The sequence below is a fragment of the Saccopteryx bilineata genome, chromosome 12 (genome assembly GCF_036850765.1).
Source record: "Saccopteryx bilineata isolate mSacBil1 chromosome 12, mSacBil1_pri_phased_curated, whole genome shotgun sequence".
Taxonomy (NCBI): domain Eukaryota; kingdom Metazoa; phylum Chordata; class Mammalia; order Chiroptera; family Emballonuridae; genus Saccopteryx; species Saccopteryx bilineata.
In genome coordinates this window covers 40,459,985-40,485,887 of record NC_089501.1, presented here as the reverse complement: position 1 = coordinate 40,485,887, position 25,903 = coordinate 40,459,985, and the positions used below count along the sequence as shown (strand labels likewise).

At 38.9% G+C, this 25,903-nt stretch overlaps 1 protein-coding gene across 3 annotated transcripts in view; it reads right to left on the bottom strand.

Moving 5' to 3' along the window:
- GRM1 (glutamate metabotropic receptor 1) overlaps positions 1-8,042 on the bottom strand; it is a 364,370-nt gene extending 356,328 nt beyond the window's left edge. For all 3 annotated transcript variants that reach the window (XM_066248071.1, XM_066248073.1, XM_066248072.1), the window contains exon 1: positions 7,257-8,042. In XM_066248071.1, the coding sequence (XP_066104168.1) occupies positions 7,257-7,956 (700 nt within the window). In that variant the 5' untranslated portion in view covers positions 7,957-8,042. The remainder of the gene's footprint in view (positions 1-7,256) is intronic.
- Positions 8,043-25,903: the final 17,861 nt, after the last annotated feature.

The following is a 25,903-nucleotide window of genomic DNA, read 5'->3' as shown; positions in this document are numbered from 1 at the left end:
GGAGAGGGGGAGGGGTTGAGAAGCAGATGGGCGCTTCTCCTGTGTGCCCTGGCCAGGAATCGTACCCAGGACTCCTGCACGCCAGGCCGACGCTCTACCGCTGAGCCAACCGGCCAGGGCCGACACCTTTTTTTTAAATCACAAATAGAGAAATCACAGCTATCTCTGAGTTTTCTTTTAGCCACATATCAACTCTTGCTAATAATGTATGTGCTCTTATCCAAAGTTCACATCAAATTTAGCATACCAAATCTAAGTCCATGCTGTTTAAACCTCAAAGACCATGGTTTGGAAACCTATTTATCACAGGTCTATTAATTGCACCAAAATCCTCCCAGTCCTCCAGAATTGCAAAACTAAAGGAAGCTTCGACCACGCTTTGTTCCTAACTCTGATACAACAAATTCTCCCATGAAGCATTCCTTTGGAATGCCTTTTATTCTTCCCAATTACTTTAACAACCTAGAATTCTACAATAATTAATCTTTTCAAAGTTAGTTTTTTTTTTCCTTCCTCATCTAATGTATCTCTCCTACACATTTCAGTAAGAATTCAATTTCTTCTAATGATCTTAGAATCCCAACAAACTCTGCTTGGACATATCTTTCTTGAAGCTAAAAATCTTTGACACATGCTTCAGAATTCTCCATTATTTATCTTTCATATCACTAAAGAATCACAAAATCACAGGTTATAAAACCCACGTTTGAGTTGATCTTTATTAGTTTCTGGCCTACATTCTTCACTCCAGTCAATCAGACCAGCTTATTTTATCCCCAATGGGAACATTCTTGCTATAGAATCTAATTTTTACAAATGTTATAGTCAAAATATTTAATCAAGGCCCTGGCCTGTTGGCTCAGCGGTCGAGCATCAGCCGGCATGTGGAAGTCCTGGATTCAATTCCCGGCCAGGGCACACAGAAGAAGCGCTCATCTGCTTCTCCACCCCTCCCCCTTTCTTTCCTCTCTCTCTCTCTCTTCCCTTCCCACAGCCAAGGCTCCATTGGAGCAAAGTTGGCCTGGGCGCTGAGGATGGCTACATGGCCTCCACCTCAGGTGCTAGAATGGCTCTGGTTGCAATGGAGCAGTGGTCCCAGATGGGCATAGCATTGCCCCATGGTAGGCATGCCAGGTAGATTCTGGTTGGGCACATGCAGGAGTCTGTCTGACTGCCTGTCTGACCTGCTTCTAACTTTGGAGACACACACACACACACACACACAAACTAATCAAAATTCCCTTTTTGGTAGCTTTTTCCTAGTTAATTATACTCATCAATATTTTTTTAGTGTTCCTTAAATTATATAATGTCATGTTTTTAAATGTCTATACTGTGATGATTCATTTTTACTTGTTTACGTGTCTCCAAACTATGCTCCCTTTAGAGCAGTGGTCCCCAACCCCCAGGCCACAGACCAGTACAGGTCTGTGGGCCATTTGGTACCAGTCCGCAGAGAAAGAATAAATAACTTACATTATTTCTGTTTTATTTATATTTAAGTCTGAATGATGTTTTATTTTTTAAAAATGACCAGATTCCCTCTGTTACATCCGTCTAAGACTCACTCTTGATGCTTGTCTCAGTCACGTGATACATTTATCCATCCCACCCTAAAGGCCTGTCTGTGAAAATATTTTCTGACATTAAACCGGTCCTTGGCCCAAAAAAGGTTGGGGACCACTGCTTTAGACTATAAAGTACTTAACAATTGAGACCAAGTTTTCAAATTTCTTGTATACTGTGTTAGGTTTGGTAAAATTTTAATTAGAGTTGAATATCTGGTTTAATGGATTTTCACTTAAACTACTTATATTTATTTATCTAGAAAGAGATACCATGTGTAATGGGAAGTCATACTGCCAAGAGAACCCACAGCCGGCTGAGTGACCACCAAAGCTAGCCAAGGAGTAACCTGCTGGTGATGGGCTGGGACTTTATACTTGACCCTCTCTTACTCAGTTTTTGTTTGCTTGTTTGTTTGTTTGTTTTTACAGAGACAGAGAGAGAGTCAGAGAGAAGGATAGACAGGGACAGATAGACAAAAATGGAGAGATGAGAAGCATCAATCATTAGTTTTTCATTGAGCATTGCGACACCTTAGTTGTTCATTGATTGCTTTTTCATATGTGCTTTGACCGTGGACCTTGAGCAGATTGAGTAACCCCTTGCTTGAGCCAGCGACCTTGGGTCCAAGCTGCTGAGCTTTTGCTCAAACCAGATGAGCCCGCGCTCAAGCTGGTGACCTCAGGGTCTCGAACCTCATCCCAGTCTGATGCTCTATCCACTGCGCCACCACCTGGTCAGGCTCTTACTCAATGTTAATGCCCATAGTTAAATCCTGAAAATACAGAGCTAGAATACTAAGTTGAATTAAGTAATACAAATTCCAGAACTTACCAGTAAGGCAGATTTGAGCTAATAATTTTTACATTTAAAAGGAAAATAAACCCTCCTCTTCGATATAATAATAACTGCTCAAGCATAAAAAGAAGTAGATAAGGCCTAGTAGCAGCACATATTTTAAAACTAACTTTGGATAATCATTGACCTCAGGTCTACTTGAGTCATCTACGATGAGGAGGAAACTAAAAACTGAAGTACAGTGGTGAAGGAGCCCGTGAAGTGGGGCAGGGAAGAGAGAGGATTCATTGATGCGGGTATCACATGGAAGAGGAACGACTTTCAGTAGTCGATGGAGAATTGGTCAAAATTTCAGGAAGATGTTCACTATATGGCAACATTTACTAATAGTCAGATGAAATTCTGCTTCTGAATTTAAGTTCTATATTTCCACCCTCTCTTAGAAACCCTAATCACAAATTAGAAACTTAAAACAAATGGGAACTACGTCTTGGTTAAGATGTGTTAGTGGTGTTTTAAGTATCTTTAATTGATTGGCCTAAATAACCTTTCAGAATACTCCAATATTTTTGTGATAAGGTACAAAATTTATTAAGATAACTTATGGTGAAAGAAGTTTGAATCATGCTAAGAAAGTTATAAAGTTACTGGTGCATAGACAGGAAATAAATTTATTAGAAATAAAATTCTTATATGTAATTATAATAGCTAAAGTAATAGTTAGCTGATGTATTTATAACTTAGGAGAATTTTCCTTTGATGCCATTAGACTTTCTAATTAAGTATTATGGTAAATAGAAAAAAAGTTTCTGGGGAAAAAAAACACATTGGAATTTGAAAAGAAGCCCAGAAGAGCCAATTCCGTATAAAATATAAGCAAATGTCAAAAAAGGTGCACTATAATGAAAACGTAATTGTAAACAAAAGAACACCTTATAGTGGACATTTTCAAAAAGCAAGTAACATCACTAAGCTCCTTATCACATCAATGCTCATCTGACACTATAAGACAAAGTACTAAGAGAGAAAACTTAAATAAAAATGCATCCAATCCAAAAAAAAAAAAAAACCTACAAACTCAAAGGATTTTTTTTTACTGGACTTGCCCAATGCTTTGAATTTAATCAACTAGAATTACTTTCAAGTACTATTTCTCACAATCCTTCAGAATGATAAATTTGATGTTTGATAAGGCATATGCACCACAAGGATGGAATACATTGTCCTTGGCTGAAAAGTCCTTCACAGAAGAACACAATTTCTGGCCCTGGCCTGTTGGCTCAGCGGTAGAGCATCGGCCTGGCATGCGGGGGACCCGGGTTCGATTCCCGGTCAGGGCACATAGGAGAAGCGCCCATTTGCTTCTCCCCCCTCTCCTTCCTCTCTGTCTCTCTCTTCCCCTCCGGCAGCCAAGGCTCCATTGGAGCAAAGATGGCCCAGGCGCTGGGGATGGCTCCTTGGCCTCTGCCCCAGGTGCTAGAGTGGCTCTGGTCGCGGCAGAGCGACCCCCCCCCCCCGGAGGGGCAGAGCATCGCCCCCTGCTGGGCAGAGCGTCGCCCCTGGTGGGCGTGCCGGGTGGATCCCGGTCGGGCGCATGCAGGAGTCTTTCTGACTGTCTCTCCCCGTTTCCAGCTTCAGAAAAATACAAAAAAAAATTAAATTAAATTAAATTAAAAAGAACACAATTTCTGTATTGTATGCTTAGCATGTTTAAAGACACACACTTCAGGTGAGCAGCTTTCTCTGAAGTGCAATTGACTTTTATTTGTAGATAAAGCTCTGTTGCTTCAGCACTCTCTCCCTTTGGCAGATCCTATTTTAATATTCCCTTCAGGAACCCACCCCCCAAAAAAAATTTTCTGGAGAACCTAATGCAAAGTAACTTTTATGTCAGGTAAACTGGCAGTTGCCATGACCAGAGGACAAGTGTGGCACAAATGACATGATAGAAGATTTAAAAGTATGCCAAAAATTCACAACTGAATTCCATCTGGTTAAAAAAGCAAAACCAGAAAATACCTCCAAGCTCAACCTTGACATAGAATGAAATAATAAAGGATGTAAAAACAATGGGGTTATTCAGAGAATAGGATACTTCAGCTGTGATTTTCAAATCTACCAAAAGTAACCATAGAAATGGAGTACACTAGTCTAGTCACTTATTTTTATGTTAACTGTTCTAGGCTCACTTTAAATAAAAGAAATTATGATGGTAAATTGACTAGAAAATGGCCAAATTTGAAAGGAGAGGTGAAGGTCACTGGAGGTCCCAGCATTCCTAAGATCCACCTTGCTAATATCCACACACAAACTGATTCCTTCCTGAATAGTGTCCGAATGGCAGAGACAACACTGATTATGTGGTCTTCTCTTGTTTCTGACAGGGAACTGTCACTGGGAGGTGACCCCATCAGTTTGAAGGCAGCAAAATTACTAAATGATGCAAGAAAGTGACTGCAGGCCAGTACACCACGGGCCCCTGAGAAGCAGGAGGGCAGAGCCTCAGGAAAAACAAATTTTTAGTTGGAGCTTATACAAGGGAGGCTGTGATATTTCTCTGCAGATACAAGAAAATAAAAAAAAATTAGTTTCCACAGCTATTAAATCTAATACGAGAAGCAAATTCTCTTTGAGAAAAATACAATGTCATATATAAAATGCGAGGCAAAAGGCCTAATCTCTTGGTTATAAAATAGGCAGTAAAGTGAGTTCTACATTCTGGGAACACAATCTAGTCTAGAATCAACTATGTTAATAGTATGGAGATATTATCTCCACCACACAACACCAGTCAGAAGGCAGAAAGAAAACAAGGTCCAAACTAACGCAAGGGTGAACTTTTAATATGAGCCCTTCCTCAACAGAACTGGCAAACACAAGTCAAATTAATTTTTCAAAAACATAATTCTAGTTGTCAGAAAGAAATCCATTATTAGCAATTACTTTTAGCAAAGTGAGGCAACTAGAAAACAGATCGAAGGAAGGAGGAGATGTTTTCTCAACTCCTCTCCACCCCCAAAAAACTGAGCTTATAATAAAATATGAAAAATAAAACTACTGTATAAAAATAAGGAAGATTTATTTCTTCTTGGTGGAGGAATTTACACTTCTAATATCTATAGTCTAGATATCTAGTTCTATCAATAGATATCTATCAATTATCTAGTTCAATGGAGAGAATTATTAAATATTTAATTTAACCATATTCAATCTAGATTTAGCCATACACTTAGAGATCTCTCTAATGCTGAGAATTAGCAGTGTTTAACTTGTGCTTTCAAAATGTTTTCTCTAAGCACTAGGGGAAATTATATTAAACATTAAAATGAAAGGAATTAAACATATAATGTAAGGGATTAATATCTGAACTTAAAGTTGCATCTCAAAAAAGTAATGAGAGTTTTGTTGATAAAGAGGTATGCTGATCGCTATTAAAAATCAAGATTTAGAAACATGAGTCAGTTGTTAGAAGTCACAATATTGCAGTAGAACATCTCTTTCTCAAAAGCAAAGTCTGAAATTATAATGTATAATTCTGCATTATTTTTTATATGTCATGGAGACTCTGCTCCCTTTATAGAGTAAAGCATCAGTTTCCATTACCAATGACCCTATAACCACTGTGTAAAAATGCTCCTGAATTTCTATCATCAGACTTTACGCTAGTAACTGAATACTGTGACTGTTAAAAGAATATGATGGCATGATGATTGCCTTTCTTTTAATAATTTTATATTAAGAATATAATTTTAATTAAGAAATATGAATGAAGCAATATCCTCAAGAGTCTCTTCATATGCCAGTGTACACATGTGAATTGTCCTAGACATTAATGTATAACCAGGGTCTCATTTCTTCATAAAACTAACAAGAGAGTTAAGAACAGATGATTCAAAAGTCTCATTTTATCTAAAAATGTATATAGGCTAAGATGAAAAGAGTAAAGATCTGTATATAAAGAAGTTCTTTAAGAATTCATGTCTGTAAGACTCTGTACATATCAAAGTGTTAAACCTCAGGTAATTCTACTTAGTTTTTAAAAGGTCATTTTAAACCTGATGTCTACTATCCTTTCACTCACAATTTATAATTAGCCCAATTTAAAATGTAAATGAGCAAAGCCATTGTGTTAAAAGAAAAAGGTTAGAAACCAAAACTCAAATTGAAGAGGTCATCAGTGCTATTTTTCATAAAACAAGATAATTCTTGGGGGGGGGAGTGAGGATATATGGACAATTTTAACGTATGTAGTAGAAAGAAAATAAATAAATGATTTCAATTACTTACTTTCCCCCTGTATCTAAGGCACTCCAGAATTTAAATATAAGTACCTGATATAGGAGGGGTGATGACTGCATGAATTCAGTATTCACAGGCAAGTCTCTTGTGTGTGGAAAGGGGCACCTTGGGACAAAGACACACCTTCAGCTCTTCAAGACAAGATAAAGCTTTCAGTGCCAACTGAGGGGACAGCAATTTTTTTTTTTTTGGTCTAATTGCTTACATTGAGTTATTCCATTAAATTTGGAAAACCGGAGCCAGTCCACCGGATGCCACCTTGGACAAATAAGGCTCCCAAAAACAAACTCAGAAAATGAGGGCTAACAAGCATATGGGTCCCAAATCTACAGTTGGATACTGTTCAAGGGATTTGGGCATCTTTTGGGCTCCTGCTACGCCCAGAAACATGAGGGACACAGTCTTCCTACACTATAATTATACCAGAATGGGGACCAAAGGCAGTGCCTGGGTGGGTGTGTACTGAGAAGGGAGAAGTGGGCTCTCCACAGAGCTAGAAACAAGCAAGGAAGACACTGTGATCCCAAGAACAAATCATGCAGCGCCCTCAATGGTTTCCTCAATGGCCTTTTTCCCCCCAATGCAATGCCTACCTTCCGTGTGGACTGCAGAGACATAGGTCCAATTGTAACGCTTGACTATATCAAGCATCGCCCTTGCCTGCAAAGTGTCAGAAGGGACAACTCTCAGGAAGTATTTGTACAAAGTTTTGTCACTCAGGTCGATACTCGTGGCGGAGTAAGCGATCTGGGGGATGTCGAAGAGCTGGAGCAAGTTCTGCACCTGGATGGCTACGGAGCTGGAGCCGGGGCCGATCACTCCCGCAATGGGCTTCTTAGTCCTGCCTGCGGGGAGGGGCTGCCCGTCTGGCAGGCAGCGGTTGAGTCCGTCCTTCTCGTCTCGAATGGAAATCAGGGAGTCCCTGATGAACTCGATGCTCTGCTCCAGAGCCACGGAGGAGTGCCAGCAGGAGTCCCGGATCTCACTGCCCAGGGTGATGTTGGGCAGGAGGACCGGGTCCGCGTTGATCTTATCCAGCGTGTGGAACATCGCCTCCACCCTCTGAATGCCGTACTGCTCCCTGATCTCCCCACACTTCCTCTCGGGCACCCTCTCGGCCGGGGGCTGGTGGTGGACGGAAAAGAGGGCCCCGATAATGACATCTCCGTCCATTCTGGCCACCGAGCGCTGAGACGAGGCTCCCGACAGCAACCCTGCCCGGCCGGGGTTTCTGGGGAGAAGGGACATCTCCAAAAAGATCGCTGGAAAGAAAACCAGCAGGAGCCGGACCATCGTGATGAGGACGCGGTCCACAGCCGGCCAGCCGCCTTCCCGCGCTGGTCCTGCCAGCCGGCTCCGCGCGCGCACCGCGGGGACGCCCCACGCCCGCCTCTCCGGCTCGGCCCCGACTGCCAGCACCGCTCTTCCAACGCTGCAGCCGTCTGCACCTCCGCTCCCTTCCCCTCCGCCTTCTCCTCTCGGTCGGGTCTCCACGGCCACCTCCGCCCCCAGGAGGCGTCCCTGCTTCACCCGCGCGCCACGGTAAACTGATCAAGAGTACAATGGATGTCGTGGTGGCCGCGGTGAGCTGGAACCTGCCTGCAAGAAAGGAAGAAAATAAAATCTCTGCTATCACCTGTGTCAAAACTCGGGGGTCGGTGATGGTAATAGTTGTTCGGTCCGATTCATTTCAGCGCGTCACGATATCGGCTGAAGAGACAGCTTAGCGGGCAGCTCTGGTCCCGGCGGACAGCGATGTGTCCCGTCCCCTTATCCCTCGTGCGTCCGGGAGGGCGCAGACAGCCCGCCAACCCGCCCCCTCCTCCAGCCACAAGTCTCTTCCCGGTCCCCGAACACCATTTACGTTGACTGACTTGAGGCGGGAAAGGGGAGACAGGGGGGGGGGGGGTTGGGTCTTTCACCCTAAGAGACTTTCAGTGTTTGAAAAGATCAGCTTTTTTCCAGAAGAAATTTGGAAACTCATTATGAGATGGAAGCGCTACTTCAAAATGAACTCGAAAAACGAATGCACCTTTTACTTGAGTTTGGGGGGTTAAAGAGACCCTAACCTACAACCCAAGTAGTAAATATAAATGTGCCAGCTTGAGGAAACCCTACTAGTTACTAAGGCAATGAATGCCGGGTAAAGTCTGCGCCCGTCGGAGTTTGGTTCGCCCCCATCCCCCTCGCCCCCGCCCCCTCAACAAGTCAGGTTACAATCGATGTTCAGGGAGAAAGGGTGCACATAAGGTAACTTGTTTCCCACGATGGGGGCTGGACGGAGCGGGTGGAGGGGGCCCTGCACTCGCCTAAATGGGGACCTTTGGCCGTGTTTGGTCGCTAGAACAGGAACGGAGCGTCCGGGTGGCTCCTGCCGCCGCGGCAGCCTTCAGGAACCCTGGACAGCGGCAGCCTTCAGCACCCTGGACAGCGCCGCGGCGGCTGCCCAGACGCTGCTCCGCAGCCGAGCCCACCTTGGACCTGCGAGTTGCAATTCTCTGACAGCCCACACCCCCCGCCCCCGGTTTAGCGCTTTCAACCACCACCCCCACTACATTTTTACACACACACACACACACACACACACACACACACACACACACACGCCCTCCCTCGCCTCCTCACCAATTCTCTTCCCCTTGCAGTCAGTGCTCTTGCAAGTATATTCAAACCCGACCGCTTCGGGGGACAGAGGCGCCAAATTCCAGCCGCCCGCGGGGCTGAAGTTGGCTCCCTCTGTCGTCCCTCCTCTGCTCTTTCTCTCAAGGTGAGAGTCAGAGGTGAAAAGAGCTAAAGGAACGTGTCGGGTGAGGCGGGCAAAAGAAGGAAGACAACCCAGGCATCCGTGGGTTCCGGCGCTTCCCGGGATGCGGGAGTAAAGGAAATAAATAAGCGAGGGTGCCCCTGGGACCAGGAGGAAAATCCACAGATTGGGACTTTCTGCCCCTGGGAGTGGGTTTACCGCCAGGATTTTTCTGCTTCCCTGAGTCCGCTTGGAGAATTTGGACTTGAGACTTACCTGAGCCCGGGTAGACAGCGCTGTGGTCCCCAGGCCGGAGGACCGCAGCCACGCTCCGTTAGCAGACGCTTCGGCTTTAATCCAGACGGCGCAAGGATGCAGTCTGGGCTGTACTCTAGTGCCCTCTTTCTTCAGCATCATTTTACCGCAAGGAAAAAAAGAGGGAGGAGGAGGGGGAAAATTAAAAAACAGGTCACCCAAGGCTTGTCTATATAATCTCATGCATAAAAATCAGTCGTTTAGCGGAGAGAGGAGAAAAGCTAGGAAGAAGCGGGAACTATTCATTCTTTACTACAATAGGGTCCTTGAACAAGCTGCTAGATGTGTGAACAGAACAGTCAGACCTGATGAAAGGAGTGAAAACCGCTTAGGCTGCTTTAGGTGGATATTCTCTGTGTATTTCAAGGACCCAAATGCAGGTTCTCTCCTTGGGAGTAAAACCCTCTCTGAGGGAATCAGAGTGAGTACCTGTGCAGACATATTTAAAAAAAAGTTCTATGAATAGGTTTCAAGAGAAAGGGGGAGAGGCTGCATGGGGTGGGAATAAGGGGCAAAGGGCTGCACAACATGATCAAGGTAAGCCAAATGAAGAGAGGCAAACTGTGGCCACATTTTTCCAGGTCAAGATGTAACTAAATTGAGAATGTGACTCAGGTCACATGAAAACACTGAAGTGAAAAACACTTATCCAAATTCCTCCCAGACTGCTGTCACCCTCCTGACAGGTCTACAGTGTTGCTTCTCACTGTGTGAAAAGTAGAAGTTAAATCAGATTCTTCTGGAAACATGTTAGCTGAGCGGAATGTTTCCTCTTCAGAGGGGAAAGACAAGTGACAGTGCACCTTTCCATTCCTGCTCAAAGCTTTCTTTTGTGTCATCTAAAAGAATCGAGGTCAGCTTATGTGTGTCCCTTTATATATAATTACCTTACTACTGTCATTGTTATACTATGAAATAATGCCATGTCAGCCTGGAGCGAACAAACCACATGCAATAGTTTTAAATACTCTCTAGCAAGTTCCGTGAAACTTAAGAAAGGGAGCAATGTCTCCAGTCAATAACAGAAGCTAATTCTTGTTCTGGTTCTGTTCTTTTTTCCCAAGTGTCAGATTTACTGGATTTTTCTGAGACGATATAAAAATGATAGAATTTTTCTCTTTCCATAACAATGTACTGGACCAGGTACACACCCTTTAGTCCTAAAACATCTCAGTTCTGGAAGTAACCATATGTTTACTCAAGGAAAGAGGAGGTACGTTTCTGTCTTCACACATAGGGTAAAATAATTCTCTGCCTGTACCCTAAAGAAGATGTCTGCTCGCCTGACCAGGCGGTGGTGAGTGGATAAAGCATCAGACTGGGATGTAGAGGACCCAGGTTCGAGACCCCAAGGTCACCAGCTTGAGCGTGGGCTCATCTAGCTTGAGCATAAAGCTCACCAGCTTGGACCCAAGGTTGCTGGCTCAAGCAATGGGTTACTCGGTCTGCTGAAAGCCCGTGGTCAAGGCACATATGAGAAAGCAATCAATGAACAACTAAGGTGTCACAACAAGAAACTGATGATTGATGCTTCTCATCTCTCTCTGTTCCTGTCTGTCCCTATCGATCCCTGTCTCTGACTCTCTCTCTCTGTGTCCCTGTAAAAAAAAAAAAAAGATGTCTGCTCTAAGAGCAAGCCACAGTGTTCACAGTGTCTCTTGTTGCTTCCTATAATAGCCATTTAACTTCCATTTTAAATAATACTGGTCTAGGCCCTGGCCGGTTGGCTCAGCAGTAGAGCGTCGGCCTGGTGTGCGGGGGAACCGGGTTCGATATCCGGCCAGGACACATAGGAGAAGCGCCCATTTGCTTCTCCACCCCCCTCCTTCCTCTCTGTCTCTCTCTTACCCTCCCGCAGCCGAAGCTCCATTGGAGCAAAGATGGCCCCGGGTGCTAGAGTGGCTCTGGTCCTGGCAGAGCATCGCCCCCTGGTGGGCAGAGCCTCGCCCCTGGTGGGGGTGCCGGGTGGATCCCGGTCGGGCGCATGCGGGAGTCTGTCTGACTGTCTCTCCCCATTTCCAGCTTCAGAAAAATACAAAATAATAATAATAATAATAATAATAATACTGGTCTAGTAAGATAGATCCTCAACATGATTTTCTTGGCATATTTCAATACACAGTGAATGTACAAATATTTTTGCATATATAGACTATTAAATGTGATTTGCAGAATTAGAGAATGTAATGTCTCTACAGTCCACATTTAGCTTCAATATGTGGTCCATAAAACTGAACATTTTTAATATACACATTGGACATAACTTAGAAAAGATTCTGCTGCCGAAGGAATAATTAAATACTCAGATTTAATTGTTCTCTATAAAGTCCAAGTAAAAACTACACATTCAGGCTGGCTGAAACAAACAGTATAAAAGAGGACAAACTTGCATATCATAACATAGATTTATGCATAAATTATGTTATAGGTGTTAAGGAAAAATTGATTTCAAATGCATCAGTTTGAAATTATCAATTAAATTTATTGATAATTTTTTCAAACAAAACTTTAAGAGTCATAAGGAAAAAAAATAAGGCAAGAAGAAGGCACTGAGAAAGGGGAAGACATGATCATTCAAATATGTTTTAGCTTTCTGGAAAGTAAGACTCTCCCAAGACAGGCAAGATGCAATACATGTGTGAATATAAAAGGGAAGCTTCCATTAGTAGAATGGAAGAGTCTTGCTAAAAAGATAAATTACATACAAATTAACAAATATAGGTCAATACACTAATCTATAAGAGTTCAAAAAACGTTAACAATGCATTAACTCAGAAGTACTGCCAGCCTGAATCTGTGCTGGGGGGGTAGGTAGTGTATTCCATTCAATATGTGACGTGGAGCAACATAAAAAGTGTTAGGAAGATTTTGGTTTGGAAAACCCATTTAAAACAAAATATAGTAGATAGCAAGAAGAATATCCAACATATTATATCAAAACAACTATTTAAATGTGCTCCTGTAACAATAAGGGCAATAAAATGCTCTCATCATCCTTATATGGTAGTAAAATACATACTACCTCTAAACAAAATTGTGATCACTCTCCTTAAAAATGTGTGCACAATTCTCATTGCTCTTCACCATTAAAGATATCACAGAGGAATTAGTATAGTTTATAAGTGAGAAAAATTATTAGTAGAAAATTTATTATCTTCAAATGAGAAAGGTAAGACATGCCTAAGAATAAAATTTTTTTCAAAGGAGAAAGAAATGGATAAGCTAAGCATATATTTCAAATTTTAGCATACTGTATAGGGTATTTTTAAAAGTAAAGTTTACCCAGTCATTGAAATTTAGAAATGAAGTATACACAAGAGGTAAAATCTCATTAATGAAGAGGTATTACTGACTAAAAATAGAAATAGGATCAAAGAAGGTCTTTGAAGAAAATTGATTTGTGGAAAATAGATATGTAACGTATCACTAATGAATGTCCAAGGTAGATTAATGTCATGGGAAATGAATACCATGCTTTTCCATAAACTACTGTGCTCTGTGGACAGTTGATTTAATCTAGTTGACATTTCTTATATTCTTATATTTAATTCATGGGTTCAGTAAGGTAATGTAATTGCCAGTGAGAAATTTTAGATTATTTATCTAATTTGGTTATCCACATTGATTAAATTAAGGGAAATCATGATATCTTTATTGGACTACGCTCTGAACCATAAGTAACTGTGAAATTAAACCTCTTTTTTTCAGAAACTCAAAACATTTTTATAAAACATGGTTTTATTAACAAAGTAAAACAAATATTTTAAAAGAAAAAATAAGCCAAATTGTATATATGTATACACACACATATAATTGTTCTAATTAATTAGGCAATAACCATGTACAGCTAGTGCTCGACTTACGATCACGATTGGTTCCGACAAGTCAGTCGTAACACGATTTGGTCGTAAGTTGAGTAGGCTATATGTACAGTACTGTGAAATGATGTTATAAAAATCTTTAAGTCATATTTTATAATAATTTTCTTTCATTATTGTTATATATCATAATTTTATTTGTTCATTTTATGCCATTTGTATCATCTCTACACCATTTTGTTTCTTAGTTTTACATTTGTCAGGTTTAAGTAAAACACTGCATTACCAGTACAACTGGTTTAATATTTGCAAAGACAATTTCTTCTTGGTAGACATTTTGGGAGGGGTTTGATGAAAAATATCCAAGACACAAAACACAAATTGCTGTACAGAGTCTGGGATAACAGTTGAAATGGTGCACGTGGAGATGGTAGTGCTGCCAGAAGCTGGTCCAGCACTATCATACACCCAGCTGGGCAACGCCTGCTCTGCCAGACGTGGAGCAGTCATGGCTAGCAATTGTAGTCGTAAAGTTGAATGGTCACAAGTTGCATAGGTCATAAGTCTATCAATATCTGTATGCAGAGACAAATCAAAAGCATCAGATTCCATAAGCAACTAGAACTCATCAATGGCTTTGTAGACTCATGCAGATGGGATGGAAATCATACATTTGACCAGATACTGTTCTGCCACAACCGTCCAAATTTTTATTTTTAAAGTATTAAAATACAATTGAGGGGAATGCAGCAAACACAATTATTCTGAAAGCATACTGAGGGTCATAATTACTGTCTGTGTTATTCGCTGCTGTCCCTGGTGTCTAAAACAACATCTGGTTCATGATAGGTGCTAAAATATTTGCTGAAAAAATAAATGCATACATTCCCCCCTGAACGTTAGAAATATCATCTTAGTTTAATGTGTTTCATTAAGAGGATCAAAGCCAAGCAGTTTATAGACATTTCTAATTTCTTAACATTATGTAGGGAGAGTGATTCTTTTGCAGCTGTTTCTTGAGTGCAAGTAACTAGATTAGTTAGTATTAAACCATTTAGAAACATATTTATACTATAAACTTTACTAAACTAAAGTATTCAGATTTGTCCCAAATCTTAAGAAACCATTTTTGGCCCTGGCTGGTTGGTTCAGTGGTAGAGCGTCGGCCTGGCGTGCAGAAGTCCCAGGTACGATTCCCGGCCAGGGCACACAGGAGAAGCGCCCATCTACTTCTCCACCCCTCCCCCTCTCCTTCCTCTCTGTCTCTCTCTTCCCCTCCTGCAGCCAAGGCTCCATTGGAGCAGGGATGGCCTGGGCGCTGGGGATGGCTCCTTGGCCTCTGCCCCAGGCGCTGGAGTGGCTCTGGTCACGGCAGAGTGACGCCCCGGAGGGGCAGAGCATCGCCCCCTGGTGGGCAGAGCCTCGCCCCCTGATGGGCGTGCCGGGTGGATCCCTGTCGGGCGCATGCAGGAGTCTGTCCGACTGTCTCTCCCCGTTTCTAGCTTCAGAAAAATACAAAAAAAAAAAAAAAGAAAGAAACTATTTTTATTACTGTGTTAACCAACAGCAGATAAAAATTAAATATTTTACAAAAGTAAAAAGAAACTAATATATAAATGAAAGGTAACCTTTATCCAATGTGTGCTTATATGATTTGAACATAACCATCTGAAACGAAGTTCAGAATCATCATCTGAGATGCATAAAATAGACATATTATCCCAGTCCAATAGATGGGAAAATTGAGGCACCAAAAATCTGTTCCTTACCCGAGCTTAGAAAACAAATTAAAGGCACTGTCACCTTACGCTACCTTTATTCCAAATATTTAAGTTCATAAAACTGACCGTATGAACTGAGCTGTGTTACTTATTTTCATTTTTCCTTAAGCTTTGAACTGATGTTCTCTTATCATAAAATGCTTCAGTAATAAAGAATGTGAATTTGAAAGTCTCTCCTTTGGGTCTTTTATCTGTTGAGGGAATAAGCATTACAGGTGATTGTTCTATTTGCTTAAAATAGCCGTCTTTTATAACAGTTCTAATAACGGCAGTAACCTACTTGCACAGTCTCACAGTCAACTTTCAAACAATTAAGCAAAAAAGTATCTAAATTTTCAGGTCCAATAAAAGCTTTAATTAGAAAAAAAATTATCTTACTACAGTTTCACTTGCACAACAAATTAAATTCTTATTTCTATTTAAACAGCAATACACTGTAACAAAAATCTACATATGATTATTGTTTATCCATCATGCCACCAAAATACTGATCTATCTAAACCTAGCTTTATTCTTTGGATTCCATAATCCAAAACCCACAATCTATCTCAGCTGCCAATAGAATAAAGTTTAAAGGCTTTAACCCGACATCCAAGTTCTCCTGGGGAAGGGGTTCAAGAGAGCAAAGCATGGTAACTATTCAAATCCAACCCTCTCATTCTCTAAGGTGGGGAAATCCAGAGGTGAGGAGTGACCAGAATAAGAGAAGTCTGATTCAAATATGCAGAAGTGGTTATCAGAAAAGAGAAAACATATTTTGAAATTTTCCTGGGGAATTCTGATGTGCCCTTAATTGAAAGCCACTGATACAATTTTTTCCCAACTTTGTACTCATACTTTTTCTAAACATATAAGCCTTGCAATTTTCCATGCCTCATTTCAAAACTCTCACTCTGTAAGAAAAATAAAACAAAATAAAATTAAAAATTAACCCATCTGTCATTTCTTTATATGTATTTGCCCATCTTCAAAATTCATTTCAAATTCATCGTTTTTTATGAAAGCTTCCATTTCTGAAGGAAATCATGAAGAAAGTGCTATTTAGCACTTTTATATGAAATGACACTTACTATAAAATAATATTGCTGATTTTTTATTTCTACTTTTATCTAGCCTCATTCACAATTGCTGTAGTCACTTTCAAAATAATAACTTATTCCAGCTATACTGCCATTCATAAACATATTTTGAAATAGTTATGAAAGTTCTTAAATATATAGCAATACATTATTTTTAATATTATTAATCTTAGCATATAATCATCTTTTGAGTATAAATTTGATTTTCTGGAAATGGACAATTGTCACCAAAATTCTTAAATAATATAAAGTAATCAAGATTCCTGTAGAAAGATAGCAATATCTTGCTCACAATTGAATCTCCAGAATCCCACATAGTACCTAGAACTCAAAAATTACTTATTCAATAAGTGAATACTTTGGATTAAAATTAAGGCATGATTCTAAAGAAGTTATACTTCTTTGACTATAAAGACAATTCTTAAGAGTGGCTCCAAAAACATTTGAGAAACTGCAAAATTATGGGCTTTTAAAAGAAATAATCACATGGATATAAATAAATGAATGTATTTTTAAATTATCAGTATTAATTTTTTTCTCTGTATTTTTCTGAAGTGAGAAGCCTGGAGGCAGAGACACGGACTCCCACATGCACCCAACTGGGATACACCTGGCATGCTCACCAGGGGGTGATACTCTGCCCATCTGGGGCATTGCTCCATCGCAGCCAGAGCCATTCTAGCACCTGAGGCAGAGGCCATGGAGCCGTCCTCAGTGCCCAGGCCAATTTTGCTCCAATGGAGCCTTGGTTGCAGGAGGGATAGAGAGAGAGAGAGGAATGAGAGGGGGAAGGGTGTAGAAGCAGATGGACACTTGTCCTGTGTGCCTGGGCCAGGAATCAAACCTGGGACTTCCACATGCTGGGCCAATGCTCTACCACTAAGGCAGCCAGCCAGGGCCAAATCATCAGTATTCTTGTGTATAGATTTCTTTTAGTGGTAATTTAATAAATAATTATTAAAATTTAAAACTGCATATACTATTTCAGTTTTATTCTTAAATAGCAAAGCACATATACAGCTAAAAATGACTAGAAGGAAATTACATCAAAATATTAATAGTGTTAGCTATAGAACACAGAAAAATTTCACTTTTTCTGTATTTTTTGTAACAATAAATAAGGTATTAAAATGTTACACTAAGATGGAAAACAAATCACATAATTACCAAATATCCTCTATAAATGATGATGAATTAAAGGCATCAAAGTGTATACTCAGTCAGAGTCAGTTTAGTCAACTGCTACCTTCACCTGCTTTATCCACCATTTAAGATATACTGCTACCCCATTTTATGTAATAAGAACTCTGTTGGGTACTCCAGACAACAGAGTGAGCAACATACAACCTTAACTTTCAAGGATCTTGGAGTCTAGTGAGAAACACAGCTGGTAAACCACCAGTCCACCAGTAGAGTCAAAACTAGTATGAGAGAAGAAACCCTAAAACACTATGGGACCATGTCAGAAGGCCACCAATCTTCCAAGATCAGGAAAGGCTGCACGGGGGAAGTGACATCGAAATGAAGACTGAGAAACAAGGAGTAGTTAGTTACCTAGGTGAAGAGGGGAATGAGGAGGCAAATCTTAAGATAGTCTAGGCAGAGAAAGTGCAGTTGTCCAGCAGTAAAAGAGAGTGCTTTGAGGGAAAGGTAAATGGCGGGGCAGAGCCAATCAGTGAACAGTGAGGCAGGAGTTGGAGGGGCGGGTAAGGGTAGGCAGGTCTTCTGAAGGACAAGACACAATGAAAGGCTTTAGAAACCATGGTAAGGAGTTGGAGGAGATGGCATCAAATAGCACTAAGAAGGCTGATATTAATGATGGGCGAACAAGTAACATTACAGTTAAAATTTAGAAAAGTGACTCTGACTAAATTGAAGAGAAATTATGGACTTGAACAATGTGAGAAGCAGGAAGGGCAGTTTAAAGTTAATAGACTACATAGTTTTTATAAGAAAATAGAAGAGTGAGTTTTTTAACTTTGAGGTGTAAAAAATCTCAGTCAGAACACAACAAAATGTACTAACCATAAAAAAATAATAAATTTTACTTCAGCAACATTAAAAACTTCTGTTCCTCAAAAGACATCACTAGGAAAATGAAAATTCAAGTAACAGATGGAAAATATGTGATAGATATATAGAGATGTATATGACCAAGGTCTTATATATGGACTATTGAAGAACTCTCACAAATCTACAATAAAATAACCTAATTTTTTTCAATAAGCAAAAGGTTTGAACAGCCACTTCACACACAAAATACATATATATATATATACAAATGGCCAATAGAAACATGAAAATGTGCTCAAACTAACTGAGTCATCAAGGAAATACAAATTAAAACCCCCATAAGGTACCACCTCACATACATGAAATGGTATAATTATAAAAACTGAAACCACCAAATGGTGAAAGACTGTGAATCAAACAGAAAAATCGTAAATTGCTGAAGGAAGTGTTAAAAGATCCAGAAATTTTAGAAATTGTTAGATAATTTCTTATAAATTTAAACATAAACCTGTCCTGATTGAGCAATTTTACTCCTAGATATATATCCAAATGACAAAAAAATATATGTCCCCAAAAAGACATTTATAAGAATGCTCATAGAAATTGTATTCATTATAGACAACTTGAAGCAACTCAAATATCTATCAACAAGAGAATGGATAGACAAGTGGTAGTGTCTTTATATAGTAGAACATTACTCCACAATGAAAAAGAACAAATTATAGATACATGAATATCAAAAGCTTTATTTTGAGTAAAGACAACAGAGTACATACTGTTTTATTCCATTTATATAAAGTACAGTCAGGCACACTCATTGACACAAATAGAAATCAGAAGAGTAATTACCTTTGGATGAAGTCAAGGGCATTAACTGGAAAGAAGGAGAAATTTTCTGGAGCGATAGAAAATTAGTTCATAGTTTTGACTAAATTGTTGCTTACATGGGTACATACATTTGTAAAACTTTGTAAATTGTACACTTAAGAACTGTGTATATATTTTACTTATGTAAACTACATACCAACAAAATTAATTTTAAAAAGTTATTGGAAATAATCAACGTGAGAGGTGATGGTGAACCAAACTAAGGCATTAGCAATGAGAATGTATAAAAGTGCAAAACTAGAGGGATGGCAATAGAAAGAGAATGTTGTGGAAAGGGAGCATGAAAAAGAAGTCAGAATTGTTCCTCACTCTGGACTTCAGTGCAATTTAACAGAGTGGTGCCATTCACTGAAACAAAAACAGGAGAAAGAAGAGTGGCAGAGTGGGAGTAGATAATGAGTTTCATTTGAGACCAATGTAAGTGCCTATGAGACATTCTAGGGGAAATGTCCCATGAGCAATTATGTATACAGGTATAGGAGTAAGAAGTGAGACATATATCAAAGAAATATCAATGGGGAAACTTGGTATAAAGTAAATCACAGGAGTTTATAAGGTGAACCACAGAATACCCAGAGTAAAATAAATACTAGTTATGGTAAAAGTAAAGAAATCAGTGTCCACAAAGTTGCTTGGGAAGGAGCAGCAAAAACAGATGAAAGAATAATAAATGTAAGGTCAAAGAGCAACAGAGGAAGAGTCCTTAAAGAAGAAGGGAGTAGACAGGAGTGCTAAGAACCGAAGAGCAATAAGAAAGCAAAGAACCAAAAAACAGTCCTTTGAATTTATCACCACAGTATCTCAGTGGTGATTAATGAAAAGAAATGGCATCGGCTTGTGAGGAATGAGACAGAAGAAACAGAAGTGAATCAAACTTTTTTCGAATGTCTGAATGCATTTACATTTATTTACCAATAACTGAACTATAACATGTATAACTGCATGCACACACAAAGAGATCCTACACACAAATGTTATTGTTTGAGATTTAGAACTATGCTCCTAAATGCCCCAAAATAAAGACTTTCATTCTGAGAAAAAAAAATGTGCCAGAATTATCTTTCTAAAAGCAAAAATTCAGGTCAAATTACAGATATGAATTCAGAAAAAAAGCAAATGGCTCCCTAATATAAAATTTAACTAAAAAAGAAGAGTGCCTAGGGGAAATATACATATATATTATATGTATGTATGCATGTATATATGACTTTCTACTGCTATATATAAAAGGAAGGAAAGCAATATAGTTGACAAATTAAAAGGGTTTGCAAAGCAATAAGATTTATATTTAAATTCTAGGTCCATACTTTATTAAATGTGATACCATAAGAAAGGTACATTACCCAATCCCAGTTTCCTCTTCAAGAAAATGGGATAATTATGTTTATATTAGTAGAGTTATTTTGAAAATTAAATGAAAGTGCTTAGGAGACTGATGAATAACAATGGGGAACAATTTTTTTTCTGTTGCATGAGGTTTTAGAACTGTTTCTATATATTTCTGCATCACAGATTCCAAATCTGAAGTCCATTTTTGGGTGCATGCTCTAGTTTCTATACAACTTTAATTTCTTTTTTTTAAATAAATTTTTATTAATGTTAATGGGATGACATTAATAAATCAGGGTACATATATTCAAAGAAAACATGTCTAGGTTATCTTGTCATTAAATTATGTTGCATACCCCTCGCCCATAGTCAGATTGTCCTCCATCACCTTCTATCTAGTTCTCTGTGCCCCTACCCCTCCCCCTAACTCTCTCCCTCCCTCCTTCCTATGTCCTCTCTCCCCCCACACCTGGTAACCACCACACTCTTGTCCATGTCTTTTAGTCTCGTTTTTATGTTCAACCAATGTATGGAATCACGTAGTTCTTGTTTTTTTCTGATTTACTTATTTCACTCCGTATAATGTTATCAAGATCCCACCATTTTGCTGTAAATGATCTGATGTCATCATTTCTTATGGCTGAGTAGTATTCCATAGTGTATATGTGCCACATCTTCTTTATCCAGTCTTCTATTGAAGGGCTTTTTGGTTGTTTCCATGTCTTGGCCACTGTGAACAGTGCTGCAATGAACATGGGGCTACATGTGTCTTTACATATCAATGTTTCTGAGGTTTTGGGGTATATACCCAGTAGAGGGATTGCTGGGTCATAAGGTAGTTCTATTTGCAGTTTTTTGAGGAACCACCATACTTTCCTCCATAATGGTTGTACTACTTTACAGTCCCACCAACAGTGGATGAGAGTTCCCTTTTCTCCGCAGTCTCTCCAACATTTGCTATTACCCATCTTGTTGATAATAGCTAATCTAACAGGGGTGAGGTGGTATCTCATTGTAGTTTTGATTTGCATTTCTCTAATAACTAATGAAGCTGAGCATCTTTTCATATATCTGTTGGCCATTTGTATCTCTTCCTGGGAGAAGTGTCTGTTCATGTCCTCTTCCCATTTTTTTATTGGATTGTTTGTTTGTTTGTTGTTGAGTTTTATGAGTTCTTTGTAAATTTTGGATATTAGGCCCTTATCTGAGCTGTTGTTTGAAAATAACATTTCCCATTTAGTTGGCTGTCTGTTTATTTTGAGATCAGTTTCTCTTGCTGAGCAAAAACTTTTTATTCTGATGTAGTCCCATTCATTTATCTTTGCCTTCACTTCTCTTGCCATTGGAGTCAAGTTCATAAAATGTTCTTTAAAACCCAGGTCCATGAGTTTAGTACCTATGTCTTCTTCTATGTACTTTATTGTTTCAGCTCTTATATTTAGGTCTTTGATCCATTTTGAATTAATTTTAGTACACGTGGACAGGCTGTAGTCGAGTTTCATTCTTTTGCATGTGGCTTTCCAGTTTTCCCAACACCATTTGTTGAAGAGGCTTTCTTTTCTCCATTGTGTGTTGTTGGCCCCTTTATCAAAGATTATTTGACCATATATATGTGGTTTTATTTCTGCGCTTTCTATTCTGTTCCATTGGTCTGAGTGTCTATTTTTCTGCCAATACCATGCTGTTTTGATTATCGTGGCCCTATAATATAGTTTAAAGTCAGGTATTGTAATGCCCCCAGCTTCATTCTTTTTCCTTAGGATTGTTTTCGCTATTCGGGATTTTTCATAGTTCCATATAAATCTGATGATTTTTTGTTCCATTTCTTTAAAAAATCTCATAGGAATTTTGATGGGAATTGCATTAAATTTATATATTGCTTTGGGTAATATGGCCATTTTAATTATATTTATTCTTCCTATCCAAGAACAAGGAATATTTTTCCATCTCATTGTGTCTTTTTCTATTTCTCTTAATAATGCCTTGTAGTTTTCGTTATATAGGTCCTTTACATTCTTTGTTATGTTTATTCCTAGGTATTTTATTTTTTTTATTGCAATCGTGAAGGGGATTATTTTTTTGAGTTCGTTTTCTAATATTTCATTGTTGGCATATAGGAAGGCTATGGACTTTTGTATGTTAATTTTGTATCCTGCGACCTTACTGTATTGGTTTATTGTTTCTAATAATCTTTTTGTGGAGTCCTTCGGGTTTTCGATGTATAGGATCATATCATCAGCAAAAAGTGATACCTTTACTTCTTTTCCGATATGGATGCCTTTTATTTCTTTTTCTTGTCTGATTGCTCTGGCCAGAACTTCTAGCACCACATTAAATAAGAGTGGAGAGAGTGGACAACCCTGTCTTGTTCCTGATTTAAGGTGGAAAGTCCTCAGTTTTATGTCATTTAATAGGATGTTGGCTGATGGTTTATCATATATGGCCTTTATCATGTTGAGATATTTTCCTTCTATACCCATTTTGTTGAGAGTCTTAAACATAAAATTGTGTTGTATTTTATCAAAAGCCTTTTCTGCATCTATTGAAAAGATCATGTGGGTTTTGTTCTTTGTTTTGTTGATATGGTGTATTACGTTAACCGTTTTACGTATGTTGAACCATCCTTGAGATTCTGGGATGAATCCCACTTGATCATGATGTATTATTTTTTTAATATGTTGTTGTATTCGGTTTGCCAGTATTTTGTTTAGTATTTTAGTATCTGTATTCATTAAAGATATTGGTCTGTAGTTTTCTTTCTTTGTGCCATCCTTGCCAGGTTTTGGTATGAGAGTTATGTTGGCCTCATAAAATGTGTTTGGAAGTATTGCTTCTTCTTCAATTTTTTGGAAGACTTTCAGTAGAATAGGAACCAAGTCTTCTTTGAATGTTTGATAGAATTCACTAGTATAATCGTCTGGGCCTGGACTTTTATTTTTGGGGAGGTTTTTAATAGTTTTTTCTATTTCCTCCCTGCTGATTGGTCTGTTTAGGTTTTCTGCTTCTTCATGACTCAGTCTAGGAAGGTTGTATTGTTCTAGGAATTTATCCATTTCTTCTAGATTTTTGTATTTGGTGGCATATAATTTTTCATAGTATTCTACAATAATTCTTTGTATATCTATGATGTCTGTGGTGATCTCTCCTCTTTCATTTTGGATTTTATTTATTTGAGTCCTGTGCCTTTTTTCCTTGGTGAGTCTTGCCAAGGGTTTGTCAATTTTGTTGATCTTTTCAAAGAACCAGCTCCTTGTTTTATTGATTTTTTCTATAGTTTTTCTGTTCTCTATTTCATTTATTTCTGCTCTGATTTTTATTATCTCATTTCTTTGGCTGGTTTTGGGTTGTCTTTGTTCTTCTTTTTCTAGTTCCTTAAGGTGTCAAGTTAAGTGGTTTACTTGGGTTCTCTCTTGTTTGTTCATATAGGCCTGAAGTAATATGAACTTTCCTCTTATTACTTCTTTTGCTGCATCCCAGAGATTCTGATATGTCGTATTTTCATTTTCATTTGTCTGTATATATCTTTTGATCTCTGCGCTTATTTCTTCTTTGACCCATTCATTTTTTAGAAGTATGTTGTTTAGTTTCCACATTTTTGTGGGTTTTTCCCCCTCTTTTTTGCAGTTGAATTCTAGTTTAAAGGCTTTATGATCAGAGAATATGCTTGGTACAATTTCAATTTTTCTAAATTTGCTGATATTGTCTTTGTGGCCCAACATACGGTCAATTCTTGAGAATATTCCATGTACACTAGAGAAAAATGTATACTCTGTTGCTTCGGGATGAAGTGTCCTGTAGATGTCTATCATATCCAGGTGTTCTAGTATTTCGTTTAAGTCCACTATATCTTTATTGATTCTCTGTTTGGATGACCGATCTAGAGCCGTCAGCAGTGTATTGAGGTCTCCAAGTATGATTGTATTTTTGTCAGTTTTTGTTTTAAGGTCAATAAGTAGCTGTCTTATATATTTTGGTGCTCCTTGGTTTGGTGCATATATATTAAGGATTGTTATGTCTTCTTGATTCAGTGTCCCCTTAATCACTATGAAATGACCATTTTTGTCTCTGAGTACTTTTTCTGTCTTGTAGTCAGCATTATTAGATATGAGTATTGCTACACCTGCTTTTTTTGGGGGTGTTGTTTGCTTGGAGTATTGTTTTCCAGCCTTTCACTTTGAATTTGTTTTTATCCTTGTTGCTTAGATGTGTTTCTTGTAGGCAGCATATAGTTGGATTTTCTTTTTTAATCCATTCTGCTACTCTGTGTCTTTTTATTGGTAAGTTTAATCCATTTACATTTAGTGTAATTATTGACACTTGTGGGTTCCCTACTGCCATTTTATAAATTGCTTTCTGTTAGTTTTGTATCTTGTTTGATTCTTCTCTTTTGTTTTTCTATCATTTTTTGTTTGTTTGTGTTCCATACTTCTTTCCTCTGTTGCTACTTTTTTTAAGTCAAGTGTTTTTGTGGTGGTTTTTTCAAGGGTGGTTACCATTAAGTAATGAAAAGGGTACCTACCATATTCATTGTAGTACCCTATCTTATGAGTATTTCTGCACTTCATCATCCTTTGCTACTGTTAATCTCCATCCTCTCTCCCCTTTTTTTTCTTTTGTTGTCACAGTTTAAGTTTGGTTTTATTGTGTTCTTGGTGGAGCTGTTACTTGTGGCTTTGTTTTCTTTTGTTCTTTGAATCTGGTTGGAAAACCCCCTTTAGTATTTCCTAGAGTGGGGGCTTTCTGCTGATAAATTCTCTCATCTTTTCTGTATTTGTGAATGTTTTTATATCTCCTTCGTACTTGAAGGATAGCTTTGATGGATATAGTATTCTTGGCTGAAAGTTCCTCTCTTTCAGGGCTTTAAATATTGGGGTCCACTCTCTTCTAGCTTGTAGAGTTTCTGCTGAGAAATCTGATGATAATCTAATAGGCCTTCCTTTATATGTTGTACTCTTCTTTTCCCTGGCTGCCTTGAGAATTTTTTCTTTGTCATTGGTTTGTGTCATCTTTATTATGATGTGCCTTGGAGTGGGTTTGTTGGGGTTAAGAAAACTCGGTGTTCTGTTTGCTTCTTGAATTTGAGGCTTTAGTTCTTTCCACAGGCTTGGGAAGTTCTCATCTATTATTTGTTTGAGTATATTCTCCATTCCATTTTCTTTCTCTTCTCCCTCTGATATATCTATTATTCTTATGTTATTCTTTCTGATGGACCAGACAATTCCTGTAGGGCTTTCTCGTTTTTTATTATTTTTGAGTCTCTTTCTTCTTCTCTCT